The sequence below is a fragment of the Mus musculus genome, chromosome 1, assembly GCF_000001635.26.
Source record: "Mus musculus strain C57BL/6J chromosome 1, GRCm38.p6 C57BL/6J".
Classification (NCBI taxonomy): domain Eukaryota; kingdom Metazoa; phylum Chordata; class Mammalia; order Rodentia; family Muridae; genus Mus; species Mus musculus.
In genome coordinates, this window is record NC_000067.6 from 179022045 (window position 1) to 179045810 (window position 23766).

Consider the following 23766-nt stretch of genomic DNA (forward strand, 5'->3'; position numbering starts at 1 on the left):
CAAAAAGGCCACCAACAGATTGGGAAAGGATTTTTACCAATCCTAAATCTGATAGGGGACTGATATCCAATATATACAAAGAGCTCAAGAAGCTGGACACCAGAAATTCAAATAACCCCATTAAAAATGGGGTTCAGCGCTAAACAAAGAATTCTCAACTGAGGAATACCAAATGGCTGAGAAGCACCTGAAAACATGTTCAACATCCTTAATCATCAGGGAAATGCAAATCAAAACAACCCTGAGATTCCACCTCATACCAGTCAGAATGGCTAAGATCAAAAATTCAGGTGAAAGCAGATGCTGGTGAGGATGTGGAGAAAGAGGAACACTCCTCCACTGCTGGTAGGATTGCAAACTTGTACAACCACTCTGGAAGTCATTCTGGAGGTTCCTCAGAAAATTGGACGTAATACTACCAGAAGATCCAGCAATACCTCTCCTGGGCATATACCCAGAAGATGTTCCAACTGGTAAGAAAGAGACATGCTCCACCATGTTCATAGCAACCTTATTTATAATAGCCAGAAGCTGGAAAGAACCCAGATGTCCCTCAACAGAAGAATGGATACAGAATATGTGGTACATTTACACAATGGTGTACTACTCAGCAATTAAAAACAATGGATTTATGAAATTCTTGGACAAATGGATGTATCTGGAGGATATCAACCTTAGTGAGGTAATCCAATCACAAAAGAAGGCATTAGATATGCATTCACTGATACGTGGATATTAGCCCAGAAACATAGAACACCCAAGATACAATTTGCAAAACACAAGAAAATCAAGAAGAGGGAAGACCAATGGGTGGATACTTCATTCCTCCTTAGATTGGGAACAAAATACCCATGAAAGGAGTTACAGAGACAAAGTTTGGAGCTAAGATGAAAGGATGGACTATCCAGAGACTAGATGTACTATCCAGAGACTACCCTACCTGGGGATCCATCCCATAATCAGCCACCAAACCCAGACACTATTGCACAATGCCAGAAAGATTTTGCTGAAGCTGTTATAGCTGTCTCATATGAGGCTCTGCCAATGCCTGGCAAATACAGAAGTGGATGCTCACAGTCATCTATAAGATGGAACACAGGGCCCCCAATGGAGAAGTTAGAGAAAGCACCCAAGGAGCTGAAGGGGTCTGCAACCCTATAGGTGGAACAACAATATGAACTAACCAGTACCCCCAGAGCTCGTATCTCTAGCTGCATAAGTAGCAGAAGATGGCCTAGTCGGCCATCACTGGGAAGAGATACCCCTTGGTATTGCAAACTTTATATGCCCCAATGCAGGGGAATGCCAGGGCCAAGAAGCGGGAGTGGGTGGTTAGGGGAGCAGGGCGGAGGGAGGGTATAGGGAACTTTCGGGATAGCATTTGAAATGTATATAAAGAAAATATCTAATAAATAAATAAATAAATAAAAATAAAGATAGGGATTTTTTTGTTATGATTTTACATTAACAGAATATTTTTTCAGTAGCACAGAAGAGTCCCCATGAGCCCCATCCTCAAGTTCCTTCCAGGAATGATTTACACTACCGAGCAACACTTACCAAAACTGAGAAATTAGTATTGGAATGTTATTGTTGATTAACTCCAGATGCTAACCGACTCTTGTTAGTTTCTTGGTAGTGCAATCTTGCTGTTCTGAAATCTGTATCATCCACCCTGTCTCCCCAGCTTCCACTGCCCTGCACGTGTCTCAGTCTTCCCTGACAGTTGTGAAGAGCGGTGTCGGGTGCTCTGCACAACAACTTCTGACTTCATCTCTCGCTTCTCTCAATGCTCAGCACTGTTCTTCTCATTGTATGAGATCCGAGAGAATACATACCCACCTCCCACCACCAAAGAAGCTAGCCTCAACTTGTGGGAGGAGCTTGCCAAGTTTCTCTACTGTAAGGCATAGCTGTCTTTTTCCCCCTTTTTTGCTAATGTTCTAAAATACATTTTAAGATATACTAAAAGGCTCACTTGAACTTAAAGCTCAAGTTGGTGGGCTCGTTATGGTAAGGACTCACTCAATGCTACTATAGCAATAGGCAGATATTCATGAAGATGGCCAAGGTCCCTACCTCTTGTGTGGGTTAAGGACAGGCTCTTTTCCCCTCATCTGAACTCCACCCTTCCTTGCCAGCTTAGTGATAGGCAGGTTCATTTTAAACAAAGCCAGTGGATTAGGTGGGGGTGGAGCAAGATACCAGATACAGTCACTCCCAGGATCCTACCACCTGAACCTTATCCCCCATGCTCACCCTAGTCCCACACCACATCTGTCATCCAGTAAACAATACTTACTACTCCACAAACTAATGTGACCATACAGCCCTTCTCCCTTGACAGCCCTTGACAGTTTCAACAAAACTGACTAACCCCATCTAGTGAAGTGAGAACTGAGGAAAGGGGGCTGAGCCAGGGCCTCTCAACAACTACTGACTGGGCTGTTTGCCTAAAAGTTGCTCTTGAGAACCTCTGATGTCCTTAGCCACTGATACATTTAAATGAATTTATATGGCCTCTGATATATTGGGGCTGTGGGTGGGTGGACTTTCTCAAGGTCCTATGGAGTGGTTGTTCCTTGGAAACACATGAAAAAGTAACTAGTCTACATGGGCAGCCAGGCCCAGAAAAAAAGACCCCTTCCCCTCCCAAGGTCACACTAGAACCGCTTGAGATAGCACTATAAATAGGGATAGGCTACATACCAGCACCCCCACCAACTTCCCTATCCTGTAGGTGGCAAGACCCATCTGGGCTCTTGAAGAGTTGACTTCAGCATCTTTGGCCGCCATCTCTGAGGAATGACACACTTGGCTTCTGGCAGGTTGGAGGTGCAGAAACTAAATCATGACAGACATCCTAGGCAGCCTCAGATTAAAGTCCTGAAGGGACAAATGTCCTCTTCGGACTACAGCAGCACTCGAGGTAATCTTCATTTCAGCTCATAAGCACATGGCCAAAGAGGAAACCCAATGTTGTTCAGACCCAGGCTCTGCCTCAGCTACTGACAAGGTCTTTGAGGACATGGAATTATGTCTGTCCTCGTAAATGACAACATTAGGCATGCGGCGTGTACACACAGGTTTTCGGGGCCATCCATCAAATAAACAGCTCACACAGGGAGTCTCTGGGGGAACTCCCCATTATAGGTATTTGGGCGTTTTTAATTATAAGATAAGGTGATCAGAGATAAATAAGGGTAGCTACTCATCTGTTGTCTTTTATCAAATGAAGACTGGTGTGGGATTTCCCCCTCAGTGCTGGGAATGGAAAATCGCAGGACTTCCTGCATGCCAGGCAAGAGCTGAGCTGTACCAATGAGCTTTAGACCCGGCCCTGCATGCTAGAAAAACCAAAGAAACCATGACAACAGGACTTATGAGACTAAAACTTAAATAGGTTAGAGTCCAAATAGACAGAATGGGGGTGGTAGGAGCCAAGCCTCCTCTTTTAATCTATGCAAGGACCGGAAGGGCAGGAGAATCAAAACACAGGTGAGTCTGAGCCCAAGCAAGTGGATGGCCACAGAGGTCTTACCTTCTAGGCACCAGCAGATGCTGCATTGCTAGTGCTTAGCAAACAGACTTTGACAGTCAGAGCTTCCACACTTTGGCCTTAAGCAGCACTGACTCTTATAATATGGATGTCCCTAAAAGGCAGGCTGAAGAAGGACCAGTCGGAAGACCCAGTGAAACAGATGGGCCTGAGAATGCGCTTTAGAAAGACCCATAGAGCAGGGTGGTGGTGGTGCACACCTTTAATCCCAGCACTTGGGAGGAAGAAACAGGTGGATCTCTATGAGTTCAAGGCCAGCCTGGTCTACAGAGTGAGTTCCAGGACAGCCAGGGCTACATAGAGAAACCCTGTCAAAAAAAAAATCCATAGGGAGAAAAATACAGGCTTCTTCATGCAGCATCCAGAGGAACAGTGACATGGGAGGGAAGAGGTACAAACAGAAAAGACAGAAAAAGAAGGCGGGGGTGTCTTCAGCCAACTTTATTCCAGACTTGCCTATCACTAGCACCAATGAACTCAGGTCACCAACTAACCTTGTGGACAATGAGAGGCCCACACTCCATATGACTTTATCTGCTTTGTTGCCTACCCAGAGCCACAGGTGGGTCCAGGGTGGCCCAGGATAACCCTTTTCAATGGATAGACTCTCTGTGTAGCTTCTAGAAGGCAAGTGAGCCTGGGGGTCAGCCTATTTCCTACCAGATACAAGGGTCCTAGCTCCAAGGGATCATTAGCCATTCTGCAGGGTGTCACCACCCAGGACTCTCCCAAACCACTGGTTTTATTAAGTTAGAAACAGGTTTATACCTCTTGGCTAGTTACATATACTTCTGTGGCCAGCACAGGAGGGTGATCCTGTTTGGACTAGATACGGAGGCAGGGGATTAAGGAGGGTGAGAGAGAATAAGGTGAGCCCCAGTTCAGTCAAAGACAGGCTGACTGAAAAAGCTGAGGGTCACTGACTTCAAATAAAACACTGCTCTGAGATCCTGATACCCCTCACCCCCACCCACAGTCCTATGTTTTCCATCTCCTCTGTGCTCACATACAAGCTATGGTCATACTACAGAGCTTTGGGCCATTGGGTAGATCATTCTTCCCAAATGGCATCTCTTCTTCAGGAAGGTTGATTTCAGGTTCCGCTAAAGAGCACCTAAGGCACACATGTGTAGTCATGGTCTTGTGTTCCATCTGCTGCTGGACACTTCACAGGGAGCTGCTTATGTTAGCTGCTAGCAGATGGTTGCTGCTGTATGTGGGCGTACATCCCTAAGTCTCACACAGAGAGGAAGAGGAACTTAGCCCTTGCTAACTTCCAGCTAGGAACTGGCACCAGAGTCACCACGATGCCTTAATGTGGATGTAGGCTGGCTCCAGCCCCTTTTTCTGAGGCTTCTGCTATCATCAGTGCTGAAAACCCTCGACCAAGCAGAGGGATTCAATAGGATTTGCCAAGTTACCAGGGTGCCAGGATGAAGCCCACTGCCATCCCCCTGGGCCCAAGCAGTCAGAGTTTATCAGGAATGGGAGTGGTTTTCCAAATAACATAAGATTTAATTAATATTTTAATAATTATATATTGAATATGCCATAGAAGGTAGAGATGTGGCTCGGTGATACAGGGCACATGTGAAGGCCTGGGTTCTGTTCCCAGCCCAGCGCATGTGTATGCATCTATATCTGCCCACATAGGAAGATTTATCCAGCCAAGGATTAAGATACAGTCATGAGCAATCAGAACAGCAATGGACATGAAGTCTCCTGTAGTGTAGGGAGACCTTGCGACTTGGTTCTTAGATTGTGGGAAAGTCCTACGTGGCTGTGCATGAGGATGGAGCCAACGGTTATTCACCAAGTGGGAAGCAATTACTCTAATGCTGCAGTGAGCTGACTTCTGGTGACTCGAGGTCCCAGGAAGGGTAGAGACAAGGATACGCAGGGGGAGAGGGGATGAAAATTAGCTTCAGCAAAGTCCGCACTAAATTGTTTTTAAATTCTTGTCTCTCTCCACAGGAACTTGTTTGTATAGCACAGGCTGGCCTGGAGCTTGCAGGCCTGAAGCCACCTACTGGGCTGAGTGCTGGACCTCCACATATTGTGGCACCACACCAGACCTACCTCTGAATGGGTCACTATTACCAGCCTGGAGTGACAAGGTCAGATTAAGGGGCTTGGTGAGTGTGAAACTCACCCATCAGTACAAGGGGTATCTCTGCTTGGAGCTGCCTGGAGACGTCTGTTAGCTCTGAATAGTTGAGCCCAGCCTTCTGACAGACAGACAGACAGACAGGCAGGCAGACAGAAGCCATCTCCTCCAGGCGCCACCAGCTCATATTTCTACTCAACACACACAGAGTGTGTCTGAAGAAAGGCAAGCATGAATTATGCTTCAGTGGAAAGTTGAAAAGCAAGGAGGGTCAGTCAATTCTCCGGGACGAGTCTGCAGCTTGACACTATGGCACGCGCGATTCACCTCTGCAGGGCAGACATTGATTTTCCCACCTGGGAGCTGCACTGAATTAGCTGGCGGCTGGAAGTCCCATCCCCGTGATCTCCGAGCCCTTTCAGTCCCCACGGAACTTCCATTTTATTTAAAGTCTATGAAACAACACGAGATGAAAAGTCTCACTGAGAAACTGGAATGGAGAGGAGGTGTCAGTATTTCTGTTGCTCAGAGAAAATAATTTCAAAGGTATTTCATAACTGAAACTGAGGTATGTGAGGGCATGCAGGTTTCTTGGCTCAGTTCCTCCTGGGCAAAAGGGCAGGCTCCCTCCACCCACAGCAATGCCAGGGCCACCTTGAGGAAGGCCCTGTTCCTTGTCCTAGGATCATGGACACAGGTTTCACTCTGAAGCTGTCCGTCATCTTGAAGGACAGGTGGTGGGAAGAATGCTTCAAGTGTGAAATATTTCACCCCTGACTGGATGTGTGGCCTTGGTAAGGCATTCAGCTCTCCCAGCCACGGCTTTCAATCTAAATGGAGACAAATCACATCTGTTGTATGCGGGACGGATCTAGGTTTAATATGGAAGGTCACTCTGATAAGGGGAAAAAAAAGTGTCAAAAATTTGAATGGCTGGTTTAAGCATTTGTCCAAAGATGGCCTACTGGAAAGGAGTTGGAGATGCCTGATATCCTTGGTTTAGTGTCGATGAAGAGATTTTTAAGGCTTGGGAAAATTGCAATGTTAGAGAGGGCACTCTGTATAAAACCTAATCCTCCACAAAGGGAAGGGCTAGAATATATGCCCTTCACTAATCCTACAAGACACAAAATAGTGGGAGGGGCACCAGCACATTAGAAGAGCTTTGTTGTTGCCCTTTTCCTTGTGGCTGACCTGAGGGTTGGAGATGCTGCTGTTGTTGCTCAGTTGGATGAATTAAATGCAACAGCTTCCATTGGGTCCCAGAGTAGCAGGGGTCAGGTGGCAGTACAAAGCTGCCGAAAGCAAGGTGATCCTAGCTATTGTAATTGCAGCATAGACAACCCAATGACAATATGAGCTGACCCATAGCACCAGCAAAGGGATTTTTATCACAGTGTGACCTAAGTGAACCTTTGGTACTGGCTAATCAATCATAATGTTTCCAGGCATGAAACAGAGTAAACAAACAAACAAACAAATACACAAACTGCTGCATTTGTGTTTGATCTGTATAAGCAGAGAAGTTCTCAAACAAATGAAGGAAAGGCTACATTGGACTATGGCAAATGGGAATCTCAGCTTGTAAACCAATTTCTAGATTTGAGCCAGTTTGGAGACCCAGAACCCTTTGTAATGAAGGGACGCCCAAGTTCCCCTGAGGAAAGAGCTTGATAAAATGCCTACAGGTTTTGCTGTTAGCTGTTCTCCAGTCCTTCCCTTCAGGGACTAACAGCCTTTTACCAGGGTAACTGTACAATGGGAAAAAAGAAAGAATTCAGGCTTTCTGGGGTCTTTTGGATACTAGATCTGAATTGACGCTGATTCTGGGAGACACCAAGAAACATTGGAGCCCTAGAGTTAAAGTAGGGGCTCATGAAGGTTTGTTGATTAATGGAGTTTTGGCTGAAGTTTTACTTGCCGTAGATCCAGTAGGTGCCTAAACTTATCCTGGAGTGATTTTCCCCATTCCAGAACATATGATTGGGACAGACATATTTCCAAGTTGGCAGAATACTCACATTGGTTCCCTGACCTATGAAGTGAGGGCTATTATGGTTAGAAAGGCCAAATGGAAGCCACTGAAGTTGCTTCTATCGGGAAATGGTGGGTTAAAGACAATATCACATCCCAGGAGGAATTTCAGAAGCTAGTGCCACCAGCAAGGACTTAAAAGATGCAAGGATGGTGACTTCCACCACATATCCCTTTAACTCTCCTATCTGGCCAGTGGGGAGACAGATGGACCATGGAGAATGATAGTTGACTACTGAAAACCTAATCAAGTCATGACTCTGATTACGGCTGCTGTACCCGAGGTGGTATGTAGATTAACACATCTCCTGGTACATGATCTGCAGCTACTGGTCTAATGACTGCCTTTTTCTTGGCACCTGTCCATAAGGACCATCAGAAGCAATCTGCTTTCAATTGGCAAGGCCAGCAGTATACATTTATACCTCAAGGATATACTAACTCTCTAGCCCTGTGTCATAAATTAATTACAAGGGATTATGGTCATCTGTCTCTCCCACAAAATATCACATTGGTCCACTAGATTGATGACGCTGTGCTGACTGGACCAAGTATGCAGGAGGTAGCAACCAGTTTGGCCTTGGTAATATATATGTATATCACAGAATGGGAAATAAATGAAACCAAAACTCAAGGGCCTTCTAGATAAGTAAAATTCTTCTTAGGAGGCCAGTGGTTTTGGACATGCAGATATAACCCTTCTAAGATGAATGATAAGTTATTGTATCTGGTCCCTCTGCCACTGAGAAAGACGCACAATGTTTAGTGGGCCTATTTGCACTGTGAACACAGCACATTCCTCACTTGGATGCGTTAGTCAGCCCACATACCAAGTGAGGCAGAAAGCTGCTAGCTTTGTTTGGGGTGGGGGCTGAAATAGGGAGAGGCCTCTTCAATAGGTCCAGGATGCTGTGCAGTCTGCTCTACCACTTGGACCAGCAGACCTCATGGTACTTGAGGTGTCAGTGGCAGATAATGATGCTGTTTGGAGCATTTGACAGGCCACTATAGGAGAATCACAAAAGATACCTTTGGGATTTTAGAGAAAGGCTCTACCATCATCTACAGACAACTACATTCCTTTAAAGAGACAGTTCTTGGCTTGCTATTGGGCCTTAGTGGAGACTGAATGTTTTATAATGGGCTACTAAGTAACCATATGACATGAGCTACCCAACATTATCTGATCCACCAAGCTATAAAATAGTATGTGTACAGCAGCAATCCATTACCAACTGGCAATGGTATATACATGATCAGGCCTGAGCAGGGCCTGAAAGCAAAAGCAAGTTACATGTAGAAGTTGCCCAAATGCTTATGGTTTTTACTCCCATTACAATGGTGTCTGCTGCCAAGCATGTTCCTATAGCCTCATGGGGTGTTGTTTATGATCAGCTGACTGAGGAAGAGAAGACTAGGGTGTGTTACACTGATGTTTCTGCAATATTATGCAGGCATCACTCAGAAATGGGCAGCTGCAGCATTATAGCAACTTTCTGAGACAACTGTGAAAGATAACAGGGAAGGGAAATCTTAACAGTGGGCAGAACCTTAGGCAATACAATTGGTCATCGTCTTTGTTTGGAAGGAGAAACACCCAGATATACAGTTGTTCACTGATTTATGGGCTGTAGCAAAGGATTGGTTGGATGGTCAGAGACCTAGAAAGAGCAGGACTGGAAAATAGGTGAGAAAGACATCAGGGAAACGCATGCGGCTAGATCTCTTCATAATGGCTGAAGCATGCGAAGTGGCTTGTGTCTCATGGAAATGGTCATCAAAAAATGACTTCAGCAGAGGTGGTGTTCAATAATCAAGTAGATAGGATGACCTGTTCTGTGGACCATGCGCCTCTTTCCCCAGCCATCCCTGTCATTGCCCATTGGGCCCATGAACAAAGTGACCATGGTGGCAGAGATGGGGCTTATGCATGGACTCAACATGGACTTCCACTCACCAAGGCTGACTTGGCTACAGCTGCTGCTGAATGCCAGATCTGCCAGCAGCAGAGACTGACACTGAGCCCCAGCCAGATATGGCACCATTCCCCATGGTGACTAGCCAGCAACCTGGTGGCAGGTTGACTACACTAGATCACTTCCTCTGTTGAACGGATAATGGTCTGTCTTTATTGGATCGGATGCTTATTTTGGTTGCGGATTTGCTTTCCACCATGTAATGCTTCTGGCAAAACGACCACTGGTAGACTTACAGAATGCCTAATCCACTGCCACTGTATTCCGCACAGCATCATTTCTGATGAAAGAACTCACTTCCCAGCCAGAGGAATGTGACAGTGGGCCCATGGTCATGGAAGCCACTGGTCTTTCTATGCTCTCCACCACCCTGTAGCAGCTGGCCTGATAGAAAGATGGAATGGCCTTTTGAAGACACAGTTACGGTGCCAACTAGGTAATAGCAGCCTGGATGGCAGGGGCAGGGTTCTCCAGAAGGTGGTGTATGATTGAAAGCAGTGTTCAATAATACGGTAAAGTTTTTTTTCCATAGCTAGGATCCACGGGTCCAGGGATCAAGGGATGAAAAGAGGAATAGTTCCATTCACAATTATCCCTAGTGGCCCCCTTGAAAAAATTTTGATTTCTGTTCCCTTGACCCAAAATTCTGCTGGCCTAAAAGTTTTGGTCTACAAGTGATATGTGCTCTTGCAAGGAACCACAACAAACATTCCGTTGGACGGGACACAGATGGTACCCTGGCCACGCTGGGGTTCTAATGGCCTTAAGCCAACAAGCTATGAAAGGAATAATAGTGTTTAGAGAGATGATTGATTCAGATTACTAAGGAAAAACTGGATTGTCTTCTTCTCCACAATAGAGCTAAGAAAGATAATATCTAAAGTATAGGATGGTACCATGTCCTGTGATAAAGGTCAATAAGAAACTATAACAACCTAATGCAAATGTTTGTGATTGTATGTGGGATACTTATATTAAGCATAAATATGACCAGGTTACTGTTTTCATTTTGAAATTAAGTATGGCATAAGGAGATATTATTGTGTGTCAAGTTAATATGGGGTGGTTGTGGGGGCTATTCTTGGTTGTCAACTTGACTACATCTGGAATTAATTAAAACCCAAGTGGCTGGGTTTACCTGTGAGGGATTTTTTTCTCAATTAAATAATTTGAACTGGGAAGACCCACTTTTAATATGGGTCTTTTGAGATAGGAAGATATACCTTTAATTCAGATTTTTTTTCTGGTGGAAGATCCACATTTATTCTTGGGCACACCTCGCTGGCAGCCTATATATAGTCATTCATTTTATCAGTAACTCTAAAGTCTAGAAAACCCTAGTTCAGGAACTATCTCTCCCACCTACAGCAACCCCAGGGCCAATTCAATGCATACCTCACTATGTGCATTGAACCTACTATGTGCACTGAATCTACCAATGCAAAATACCTACTGTGTGCTAGGTCACTCATGCAGGAAACAACTGTAAACAGAACAAACTCTATTCTACCACATCATCTTCTACAACAGAATGTTCTCTAACCTTGGCCACAAAGCAAACCCAGAGCAGCAGGACAACCCGCCTGCCCTAGCTCCTCTCTGGCCCCTCTAGGGTCCTGATCCCCACCTCTGGTTTTCCTTCCTTCCCTGCCACTGGCTTCTTACTGCCTTCCATTCTGAGAGCCCAGACGTATAACGTAGGCTTTCTATCCCTTTATTTCATATATGAGGGTATAGTCATCGCCTAGGGTAAGGGTGGGAACAGGTTGTATTTGAGAAGATTGGAGAGTGCAGGCATAAACTTCCGGTGGGGGGGCATCAAAGCCACTTGACTGCTTATTACATGGAGGGATTATGTATATGTAATTTATATCAAGAAAGTTGTTTTAAAATATAAGCAATGAAGAAAAAACCCCAAACTCAAAACAAGCCAACAAAAATTACCAAGAAATCAGAGCAAATAGAGCAAAAACTGAACTTGAAGAAAATTAAGACCATCTAGCAAATGAAAGGGAATTAAAAAAAAAAAACCTTAGGTTTCCAAGATGCAGAATCTACAAAAGTTTAAAATAAATAAATACATACATAAGGAGGGGAGCTATACACCAAAGATCGAGATTGTATTCCTGTAAATTAAAAAATAAATTTGATGAAATACAAAATCCAATTAATGACCTGGAAGATAAAATCCCAGATAGCCTCTAGAACACAAGAGATGCAAGACATAGAAACAGCTTAACAAGTGACATCTTCAGAAAAACAGAGAAGACTAAATTAGAAAAGAAAATAGACAAATTTCAACAGGGATAATAGCAAGACAAGAGTCTTTAAAATAAAATGGACTTGCATGAATGAAAGAAAAAAATGCTTAGGCCTAAACACATCAAAGAGCCATTCCTGACCTCTCGCAGAAGGACAAAGTGGGCAGATCAAAGGAAGTCAGTCCGACAGGCTCCTGAGACAATGCTCGCAGGAGCCTGGCAACAGGTCTTTGTGCCTGTCATTGAAAATGACTTTGAATTGAGAATTTTATATTCACATCCTCTGTGGTGAGTGAGGGAGACAAGCCTCCATCTTCCATAGTCAGAAACAAGGGAAGCTAGCTACAGCTCAGAGGATGAGAAAATCTGCAGTATGCTGTTTGATGTTTCAAGGAAGCCAATAAAAGAATGATTTTTCTTTTTAATGTAAAATGTGATGAGGGTTGGGAAAATAGAATACATTTAGTTAGTTAGGCTTACCTGTTGCTTATTTATTGTTGTTTGTTTGTCTGGTTTTGAATTTGTGATGTAGTCAAAACTGACCTTCAGTTCCTGACAACTCCATCTTCCCAGTGTTGTAATTACAAACATGTACCACCACCCTTGGCTTACTTAGCGCTCTCTCTCTCTCTCTCTCTCTCTCTCTCTCTCTCTCTCTCTCTCTCTCTCTCTCTGTGTGTGTGTGTGTGTGTGTGTGTGTGTGTGTGTGAAAATAATTGCATTAGTAGATAAAAGTTTGAAAATGTTACTTAGGGAATCATAACAAATAGAAATGATGTCAGGAAGAATTCAAAAGAAGCAGTGAAGAGAAGAGAACCGCAGCAGAGGCAGCTGGGTAGGTGGGCTAGTAGGTGTCAGGCATCCAGACTGTAAAGCTCCAACCACACTGACAAGCAACTGCTGGCAAACTTTCATATTTGGAAACCATGTAGCGGGCTTTGCATGGGGCCTTGGTAACAGCAAAGTGACCTGAAACCACTATTCACAAGCTAGGGGGGACATTATCTCCATGAAACTTACTTTGGAGAACACTGTTTAAAGAACAAAGGCATGTGCCTGTGCTTGGAGCCCTGGGGACAGAGGGCTCATGGACGATCAAGAAGCAGGGCAAAGGGACTAAATAAGATTCCTTGAAAGGGATGCTGTGTTTCCATAAACCCAGATAAACTACATTGTATCTGCCCATCTCAACAGGGATTAGTGTCTGTTCTCATTAGTTATTTTTAGATTAAAAGCTATCTTCTCATTGAAAACTCGGGAGTACAAGTGGAGTACTTGCTTTCTTTCTGCTCTCTGGGTCTCAGAGGGCCTGAGCAGGACCCTCCTGGCTTTCCCATTCCCACATCCTGGTCAAGTGAAAAGGGCCACACAGTGCTGGCAGGCAACACCGAGCTTACAAACCTAATGCCAGCTTTAAAAAAGCAGCTCCTGCCTAGAATGTCCTCTTGGATGGTTTTAGGACCTAAAATCTATCTTCTTATGGTTAGAAACCATTTTAATTTAAAAATATATGCCATACAGCTAATCCTAATGATTTGTATATATTAGTATATACACAGATACCCTGCATATATACTGTGTAGAAGTAGATGTCATTTTGTTAACTTACTGCTACCTAAGCTCTAGTGTAGACTTCTGATATAACCCCTGCTCATTTTTGATACCCACCAAATGTTTCTGACTAAAATGATGTTTGTGAGCTTGGTTTTGTCCCCTGAAGTATTATTTATTCTTCCCAGCTTTGAATCCCTTGAAAAATATGATTGTGTAAGTTCTATTTATTCATTTTATTCACTCAGATAAAAATGATGACTTAGGACCATTTTTTAAAGGCCACTTAGAGGCATATCCCCACTCATTTCCCCCAAAGGGTCCATCCATCTGCTAATAACTAGGGAGCAGAAACAGCTGCTTCAAAGGTGTAACTAAATCTCACCAGTCCGTATTTTTCTATCTATAGAAAATGTACCAGAGACGCTTTCAGACTTCTTGCTGAAATCCAGGTGTACTCTCCTGGCGGCATCTCCAACATGAACAGAGCTGTCTACTGACTGAAATAGATGATACACACTAGGGGCCAAGAACCTTTGCAGAACTAAGTGGGCATGCCAGCTCTGTGACTTGTGTCCCACAGATGTGACCTTGCCTACATCCCAGATCCACCTTTTCCTTATAATTAAGTCTTCCTTTGAAGCAGCCGGCTTAGTCCACGTGAGCTTTGCTGCTGCCTCTAGAGTCTAGGAATTGGCTCTTGCAGAATTCTGATGTTGCTTTCTCTGCTGGTCTGGCTTGTTGGCCTTTGGATCTCTTTCCTCCCTTTCAATTCTTTTCTACATGACACTTCACCAGGTTATTTCTGAGTGGAAGAACATTGTAGGCACCATTCCTCCAGCTGCTGGAATCTACTTATCCTCTAAGCTCCTGGAAGATGGGCATCCCATACTAAACCTACAGTCCTGAGGGGCTGCCAGTGCCTGTCTCTCTTATAACAATATATTTAGAGAGACTCAAAAGTGGTCTCTGTAAAATGCACACTGTTAAACATGGCTCTGGGGAGCACAGAACACACCCTCTGTTTTGGGGATAAAGGGTGTGAACCAGAGGTGCTGAAAGCTATCTTCTTGTACACTGTGGGAAAGGAGGGAAAGAAGGACAGTATATAACTTGGACGGTATCTTTGTACCCTGGAGACTTTTGACCTGTCCCTGGCTGTAAAGCTCAGTGGGCAGCAAGTGCCCCTCTGGGTGTGTACATGTCAAGTTGGGTTTCTGTCAATCATGATGGGCTGGTTCAAGTCCATCTACAGTGGGAAGGCAGGGTTGGGGAGAGGAAAGTCGATCATAGCTCTCTGCAGTGTGAGTGTGGTGACTCTCTGCTTTATAATCAACCAAATCTGGTGTATCTGACAACATTCCCCTCACTGTGACCAAACACAAACCCCACCCACAATCATGTGTGACGAGAAGGGCTTGTTTAGGGTTGTGGTTTCAGAGGCCTCTGTCTACGGGTGCCTTATTCTGTTGCTTTGGGGCCTAAGATGAGGCAGGACATCAAAGCAATTACGTGAGGTAGAGCAAAGCTTCTTACCTCATAGCAGTGAAGACAACAGAGAGGGAGGGGAAGAAGGAGGGAGGGAGAAAAGAAGAGAGGGGAGGCGGCTAGAGACACTCAAGACACACCCTTCAAAGGCATATTCCTCCAATTAAGTCCCACCTTCCAATAGTCGATCAGCTATGAAATCATTAACAGATCAGTCTCTTGATATATAAAAAGCCACCATGACCAGTCAACTTTGACTACTGTGGGACCAAATCTTTGACTACTGTGGGACCAAATCTTCAACACATAAGCCTTTGGGGACATCTGATATCCAAACCAGAACTCAAATTCCCTCTGACTCAAAGGACTTTCTAAAGGAAGTAAAATAAATGTGCCTGAGGTTTGAGCTTTCGGCCATGGCTCTATCATTGAAGAACAAGTCATGAGAATATCAGCTTCTTCCTCTGGAAGGCAGGCCCGGCTAAGCCCTTCCTCGGTGGGGCTGTGAGGGTTACAAGGATGGGCAAGTTGCTTAGACCACAGCAGGCTCTTAATAAATCACAGCAATCAGCCTTGGGTTTAAGAATGCCGAAAGGTGAAGGAGGGCTCTTCAGGTCCTTTTACCTACTCGTCTAGAAAGCTGAGGCTAACAAATAGCTTAAGATGCTTTTATAGTTGGCGAACTCGATTTATCTCACTTTGGGAGGACATTACAGCGATGCTTCTCATTACAAGTGAGAGCACATTGTTTCCTCTTTAATTCTGAAGGGCAGTGTTAGTATGATTGGTGTCCTTTGTGTAGACAGAGCAATTTCTATCATCCATTTCACTCTCAGCAGAGCAGGGTGCTGTCTCCACACCCCCACCACTACCGGAGCTGGGGCCTCCCTTGTTCTGGGGTTCTGGCTGCCCATTGTCTATCTTAGCAGCTGGCTGCACCTCTTCCCTTGGATACATTGAACAATGAGAATATTAACCATTTTTCATGGCAGTCTGCTTTAACAAGCTCAAGGGCTTTTTATTAACTAGTTCAGAGGGTGTTTTTCTTGCTCAGAATAACTTGGCTATCTCAGAAGCTGCAACTACAATTTTGAAGGACATTTGCTTGCCATTTTCTTGCTTCTCTCAAGGACCTCTCACTGTTTTTTACAAATGCTATCAACGTTCTCTATTCTCATCACATTTATGAGGCTTGAGAAATCAGTTTGCTTTGATTTGCAATTTAGTTGATAGTCCATTCATCCAACCTTGGGGAACTTCTAAAAAACTCAATATGGATTTTATTCAGAATATACAAACAAATGGCAAGGAATTTGGTACTGACCAAATTTTTATAATCATAAAGTATATGCTTTATATGTAATTCAAATTAGTTTTAAACATTTTTAAGCCTTTCAACATTTTATCTATCACTTTCTCTACACACACACACACACACACACAGAGCCTACTTTCTCTTCCAAGAGGTGAGAAAAGGAAAAGAAATGGCAGCTTTGTAGTTAGCTTTGTGGGTAGCTGTAACCACAAGATTGATTCAATGGGAGGAAGACACCGCATCCCAAAGATTCCCTCAGATCAGCTACAATTTGTCATAATAAGAAAGGGAAGATTCTCTGTCAGGAGAGCCAAAGAGCTTCTGTAATACCTTGGGGGAAGAGTGAGAGAAAAAGTGAATGGAGATGGGAAATGTGTTTATTCCAGGAACGCTTTCATGAGTAGGAAGCCCAGAGATAATTTCTCAGGGCACACGCACTGCTCCCAGACACGGCGGAACACCAAACAGTACAGGTTTCCAGTGATTTGGCCCCAAGGGTGGAGGATGGCTTTCTTCTTGCTTGTCTGCCCACAGTGGTAGGATTTGAAGGAAAGTGGTATTAGGATCTTTGACCCAGCACAGAGAAGAGATGCCAGAAAGAAAGACTGCCCACCAAGACAAGTCAGACAGGCAAACAACAGGGTTCTGTAGTCTGCCCCAGGAGCTGGCACAGGAAGCAGCAGAACTCAGCAGTAAGACTCTGTCCTGAGCATGCGGAACCGGAGCTCGGGGCAGGCAGTAGGTGAAGGCGCTGGCTTCTTCCCTCAGCCAGCCAGTGTCTACATGGCTGGTTAGGAAGGAAGTCTCCAGGGTGACTCTAGTTGCTCCTACTCATGCTGACAAGGGCCACTGCACAACCATGGATCTCCTGAACTCAAATAGAAGCCCTACAAGCTAAAAGGCTATTTTTTCTTTCAAGAATGACAGGTGACTTCTACTAGGCCCAAACTCATGATGACTTGAGTAGATGCAAAAGGACCAATCCTTGGGATGGGTAACTTTTACAAATAGGGAAGAGCCAGTGTTTGAGCTGCATATAGACCACCAAAAATATGGGCCAAATTCTAATCCTCCCATAATCCCTTATTTGCAGACCTCAAAATGAGACCGCATTTGGGGGTAGGATTTTTAAAGAGGTTATTGGGTTAAAATGAAGCCTTTGTGGTGGGCCTTAATCCAATCTGTGGCTTTATAAAAAGAGATTGAGACAGACAGAAAAACCTCTGGGGCACCCCTGTGCAGAGGGGTGCCATGTGGGGACACGATGAGAACGTGTTGTTGTGAAATAATTTACTAGGCTATATCAGACTGTAGCAGACTGATGTCAAACTGGCATGCAGGGCCAGCAATGCTAATAGCTGCAGACAACCCAGTCTATACCAGGACCAGCAATGCTATAGGGATGGTCTCAGCTGTAGACAGCCCAGTCTATACCAGGGTCAGCGATGCTATAGGGATGGTCTCAGCTGTAGACAGTCCTGTCTATGTCAGGCTTTAAGGCAACAGAAAAATGAATGAAATATTAAGATCTGTCAATGAATCACAGGAAAAAAAGCACTTGAGATCCGAGGAGAAAATTGTATCTTGTATCCCTCACTGGTCCGGCCATTTCCTTGGGCTCTCGGTTAACTGTTCTCTGGAGAAAACGCAGAAGTGATGGGCTAGTCACAAAAGGACAAGCAACATGGCAGGTGATGCCACAGCCATGTAATGTCAGCATCTCCTGGGTTACTGATACCTCCTGACTTGTAAACATGTCATGGCTGCCAGTCCCCAGCCATACTTTCCTTCTCCTCCTGCTGACCCTATTCTCCCTGACGAGAAAGGACAGATACCTGTCTAAGCTGGAATCGGCTCCTTTCATTGGCTTTTTCTCCCCGGCACCCCTCCTTTCTCCCAGCTCTCTATGGCATAGGACCATGGACATTTGCACCCAGGCCTCCAGTGTTCTTTCCATTGCTTCTTCTCTGCATTGCCCCCAGGTGACTCACACTGTGTCATTACCAGGGGCACAAAATACTATTGTGACCAAAATGAATATCAACAAATCTCACCATAGGCTTTGATTAAGGGGATGGAGAAGGCCATGATATATTTTGAAATAAATTTAGATCAAGGCAACTATATTACTACTACTACTTAAGGATGATGATGATACATGATCAGAGTCATCTTATTCATATTCCCTTGTGGACAAAGTGACCTTGTGGTGGGTAGGGTAAAATTTGGGGATGATAGCTACCCAAATTTAAAATGAGCATGACTTGAAATAGAGCAGGCAAGCAGTTGGGAGTTTGTACTGATATGCCATGAGGATCAGACCACATCAGCACACGAAGAGGAATCAAATGGTTTGATCTGAACCGTAGCATGGTTTGACACAGTGAACAGATTGGAAATCAAACTACGGCACGATTCTGGGATAGCACCATGTATATCTGTTGAGAGAATGAGGTATGTTTTGCCTCGGACATTTTGCCTCAGACATTTTGCCTTGTGGAAGACTTAATAAAAAAAAAAAAAAAAAAGGTCTGTAGTAAATTGCACCATAAAGTTAAGTGAGATCTATTGGGTAAAAATAAGTGAGTTGCAAAGCAGGGGGTTGAAAACAGTGGGCTCGACAAAGATGGGATCTGGACACACTGTCCTCCAAGGTCAGCAGTTGAAGCTTACCCAAGGTTACGGTGACAAAGTGCTCAGTCGAGGCTTGACCTCAATCCGGGCACGACAAATAGCACATTGACATTGTCAAATTATTCCTGCAGATGGTAATCCAGTCACAGATCAGTAACCCAGGCCTCCCTAACTGTCCGTGTCCTTGGCTAAACGGCAGCAAAGGCTGGCCTAGAGCAGCCACAGGCCACTGTGTAGGTGACTGACAGCACATGAAAGCCATCGCCACCTGCCATTCCCTTCCTGTTCCGAGGTTGACAGGGGCTCATGGGGCATCTCACCCATTGGTCTGTGCTCCCCATATCGCTGTCCTGAGCTAAAAGGGAAAGGGCAAAGTGTGTTCCTTGAGTCTCTTAACTGTGTGGGTTCTAGACTGCTCATCAAGTTGGCTCTACAGTCCCTCTGATGGCAAATGGCACGAGTCCTACTCAGTGGAAGTGGGCCAGGGCAGCGTGCTGCAGAGCAAGCCCTAGGGAGAAGAGAATGAAACAGGCTTGAAAACCTGTCTCTGTGTACGAGGACAAAACACACATTTACCGGGAGAACGTGATTGGCCAATGCCACGAAAACGTAATTGAAAGTTTCTCACACACGAGGGAATATGCTGTGGAGGACGTGGCCTCATCTATGCAGAAAGTTTCTGTTTGACGTGAGTGCTCGCTGGTTGAACTGCCAGCTAAGTGGGGCTGGGTCAGTGCTGTGCAGAAGTCTCTGCACATGTACAAAAGAGGATTAAAATGCAATCAGAACTTTGAGAGCTTACTGGTGGGGCAATCTAAAGGGCCATTTCCAGTTGGCCTTGGCAGGGTAGACTGGATGGCAAAGTGAAGGAAAAGATAAGGCAAGAATCTGCTTCAAAAGCCAGCCAGACAAGGATGGGGGACTGTGCTGCCACAGAGCCCTTGGAGAAAGGCAGAATTTCTCAGTCTGCAGCTCCTGGCCTGGGTCCATCCATTCACTGTGCTGCATGTGTTCTGGGCTCCCGAGGCCAGGCCCCAGCCTTCAGAGACTGCGCCAACCATCACAGACTGCTTGCCACGTCAACGCTCAGTGCGGCTCTGAGAGAGCGGCCTTATCTCTCTGTATTTGATTCATTCTTCCAGAAAACCCACAAGATTCCTCACCCCTAACAGACATTCCACTGCTCATGGGAAAGTCTCTGGTCTCAGCCCTCCAGGCAGCATCTTACACGTTAGATTAGAGCTGACTCACAGACAGCTCCAAAGCTGTTCACCACAAGGGAACAAAAGCAGCCAGCTGCCAAAGTCTGGAAACACCCATGGGTCTGGAGCCGCTTGGCTGGCTTGTGGGTCTCTGACACCTACCTGTTTACAGGGGCCTTGGCTATCTTCAGGTTCTTCTCAGCCCAGATCTGACTGCTGGCCTAGGGTCACACAGGATGGATATCTCTCTTGATAGTGACAGCCTGGATCCTAAACCTACTTCTATTCTTGACATGCAGATTGAGGTAATTTCCCCTCCCTGCTGTCTGTCACCCGAGGCTCCCCTCCAGGGAGGACAGGCAGTGCCCCACCTGCTTCACTTAGAACCACTCCCTGTACCTGTTGTCCCATGTCCCAGAGGTCTAGGTCTGGATTCTCCCCGTGCCTCACCCTCTTTGGCTAGGCCATGTATGTATCATCTGTAGAATGGGGAAGACTACACCCAGGAAAGGTGTCCTGCTCTGCAGACACGGCCCCCTTTATATCCCATGTAGCCACTGTCTTCATTGTGGTGACCTGCCCTGTGCTGGGCACTGAGTAACTCGGCTCTCAGATTATTCATCTGCCCTGCATCCTCACCGCTGGCTTGTTCTCAACCTCGATTTCTCTTCTTTGTCCAGGGAAAACTGTTGCTGTACTGCCCAGACCTTTAGCACTTGACTTCAGCCTCCCTTTCCTCTCGGAGCTCTTCCACATTACAAGACCACCTAGCACATACACACCTGGAGGAGCTGAGCATAGGCAGGAAAAAATAAGTCTCCATCAGCTATGGTGGCATATTCTTGTAGCCCAGGCTAGGAAAGAGGGCAGAGGGAGGAGAATCACAAGTTGGAGGCTAGCCTGGGCCATAAAGCTAGGTCCTGCCTTCAAACACATGCACATGTATACACATACACCATGCTATGTACATATGCACACATGTGTGCATGCACAACACATAATGTAATGAATCACTCGTAGTTCACCAATAGTTTCTTCTCTGATCCAATGACTCACTGGAGAAGAATAGCCTCCGATTCTCTTACCTGGTCACAAGATGGCTACAAGGGCCAACAGTGTGCACACAATCACTGACAAATGTGAATTCTGACAGAGGAGACCCACCACCACTGTTAGCCTAAGAGCATCAGATCTATCACCCTCACCTGCATAGTCGATCCAAAGAGAGGACTGAGCCATGTGCTCCTCTTTGGCCCCTCCCTGTTTGTCCTTACACTGCAAGCCACATACAGTATTATAATCACCCATTCTCACACAGCAACAGTATTTAACTCATTTCAGAACAAGCAGAGGTCAAGGATCCTGGAAACAGCTTTACCAGTGACTGTCGGATATGTGAAGAAACGGGAATGAATGAGAGAAGGTTTGGTTTTGTATGCTAACTGCTGGTAGGAATGCTTGATGGGACAGCAGTCTTATATCAGTCAGAACAGCGGCCATCCCATCCCAAGCCCACAGTGGAGGCAGCTGAGTCCCAGCCCTGCCCTGCCCTGCCCAGCACTCACCGGTACGGCTCCATGGTGCGCATGGCGTAGAACAACGCCTCCTCCAGCATCCCCAGGTTGATGCAGGCATCCATGGCACAGTCGAGCACCTTCAGCTGGTAGATGTTGATGTCGGGAAGCCGGTTGGAATTGCTGTTTATGATCGCCTGGCACAGCGCCAGAACCTGCTCCCACTCTGTTATTAACTTAGTTAAGGCCTCATTGTCTTCATCAAGAAAACACAGAAGTGAACAGAGCCGTCTAAAGCATGAAGAGTTTCCAGGCATGGGAGGGGGGAGGCTCCCATTATTTTGCACAGAAGGGCAGCCTGGAAAACGTACTTGAGAGACAAAAACCCATTCAAGTGACATCTTAGCAAAATAAATTCTGTTTAACCAACAAACGAGTCTCTAACCCGGCCTGTACTTTAGCAGAATTAAAATTCCCAAAGAAACAAACAATCCCTCTTCACCCTTGTATATCTTTCCTTTCAACTTAGTTGAGAAATGAGCAAAGGTGTTTATTAAACTGGACTGGAGTTTTTAGTTCAGCTTCCAATTGTTTACTGTGGAATTATTTCTGTTTAAAAGAATCCCTTGGGAGAAAGGGGAAGCATGCACTTGCTTCTGACTCATCCGAGTCCCGGACATGCATGCAACCCAACCTACACCAGTGCACAGGCCTGCGGCTGGTGCAGCTGTCTGAAGAAACACATTTGTTTGTTATAAAACAAGGCGAGCCAAACCTATACTTAACTGAATACATGTATTCTTACTTGAAACCCAAACACTGAAAGAAAATATTAAAGTCTGGGTGTGATGGTGCACGCCTTTAATCCCAGCACTTGGTAGGCAGGGGTAGTTGGTCGTTCTAGGCCAGTGTGGCCTACAGTGTGAGTTCTAGGACAGCTAGGACTACGTAGAGAGACAGACAGACAGACAGAAAGAGCGGAGGGAGGGAGGGAGGGAGGGAGGGAGGGAGGGAGGAAGGGAGGACTTCAGGGACAAAGATGGAGAAGAGCCTGAGGAAAAAGAGATCCAGTGACAGGCCCAAATTGGTACCCATCTCAAGGGGAGGCCCCAAAGCCTGACATGACTACTGATGCTATGATGTACTTACAGACAGGAATCTAGCATGGCTGCCCTCTGAGAGGCCCTACCAACAGCTAACTGAGACAAAAGCAGATACTTATACCCAACCAATGGACAGAAGCCGGGGACCCCTGTGGTTGAATTAGGGAAAGGCTGGAAGATGCTAAGGAGGAGGGTGACCCCGTAGGAGGACTAGCAGTCTCAACCAACCTGGACCCCTGAGATCTCTCAAATACTGAGTCACCAACCAGGCAGCACACACTAGCTGGACTGAGGCCCCCAACACATACACAGCAGAGGACTGCCTGGTCTGGCCTCAATAAAGATAGATAGATAGATAGATAGATAGATAGATAGATAGATAGATAGAAAGAAATTATTAAGAAGAGTTATTTAAGTGTACCTTGAAGAAGGAAACATGCTGTTTTAAGAACAAGGAGACCCACTGCTTAGTAACTCTGACTTTCTGATTAACCATGTGCCAATTAAGGCAGTAATGAGTTTTGTGAGGCTTCGGTGATTTTCCATTCCCCATGCGCTGCTCCATGTTCCCCAGAGTGGCCTCAGACCACTGGCTCCACTAACCCATCTGTCTCAGTGTCCCGAGTAGTTGGGCCTACAGGGGTGTGGTATCTGGTCTAGCTTCCATCCTCACCTTTGCAGACTGAAACTCCATCCTCTTAGAGAGGCAGCTGGAGTCCTGGGGCTTCCTCCACTGGAGGCGCGTGTGTGCACGTGCGGGACTCAGCTGGGGTCATCGCAGTCTGGCACCCTGATGTGTTGACCCTGGGCATCTCCCTGCCCTCTCCCACCACTACTCCGCTTTGATGTTAGAAATCCACTTGGGGAAAACATTCGAAGACTCAAACTATAGAAGAAATGGTACAGAGAGCCTCATCTTCGATTAAGCTTGGTTCAAATCTAAGCTAGTTCCACCCTCCGTCAGAGTTGGAGCTTTGAGACAGTCAAATGCTTTGAGGTAGGCTGAAAATAAAGTGCCCGTC

General features: G+C 45.5%; 1 protein-coding gene across 7 annotated transcripts in view; it reads right to left on the reverse strand.

Annotated features, from left to right (window-relative positions):
- Nucleotides 1–23766, reverse strand: part of Smyd3 (SET and MYND domain containing 3) — a 566094-nt gene that overhangs the window by 70085 nt on the left and 472243 nt on the right. For 6 of the 7 annotated variants that reach the window (NM_027188.4, XM_006496982.4, XM_017312211.2 and 3 more), the window contains one exon: nucleotides 21693–21867. In NM_027188.4, the coding sequence (NP_081464.1) occupies nucleotides 21693–21867 (175 nt within the window). Of the gene's footprint in view, nucleotides 1–20730; nucleotides 20814–21262; nucleotides 21267–21691; nucleotides 21868–23766 lie in introns of those variants that run through there. The other variant, XM_011238864.2, reaches the window with a different exon arrangement.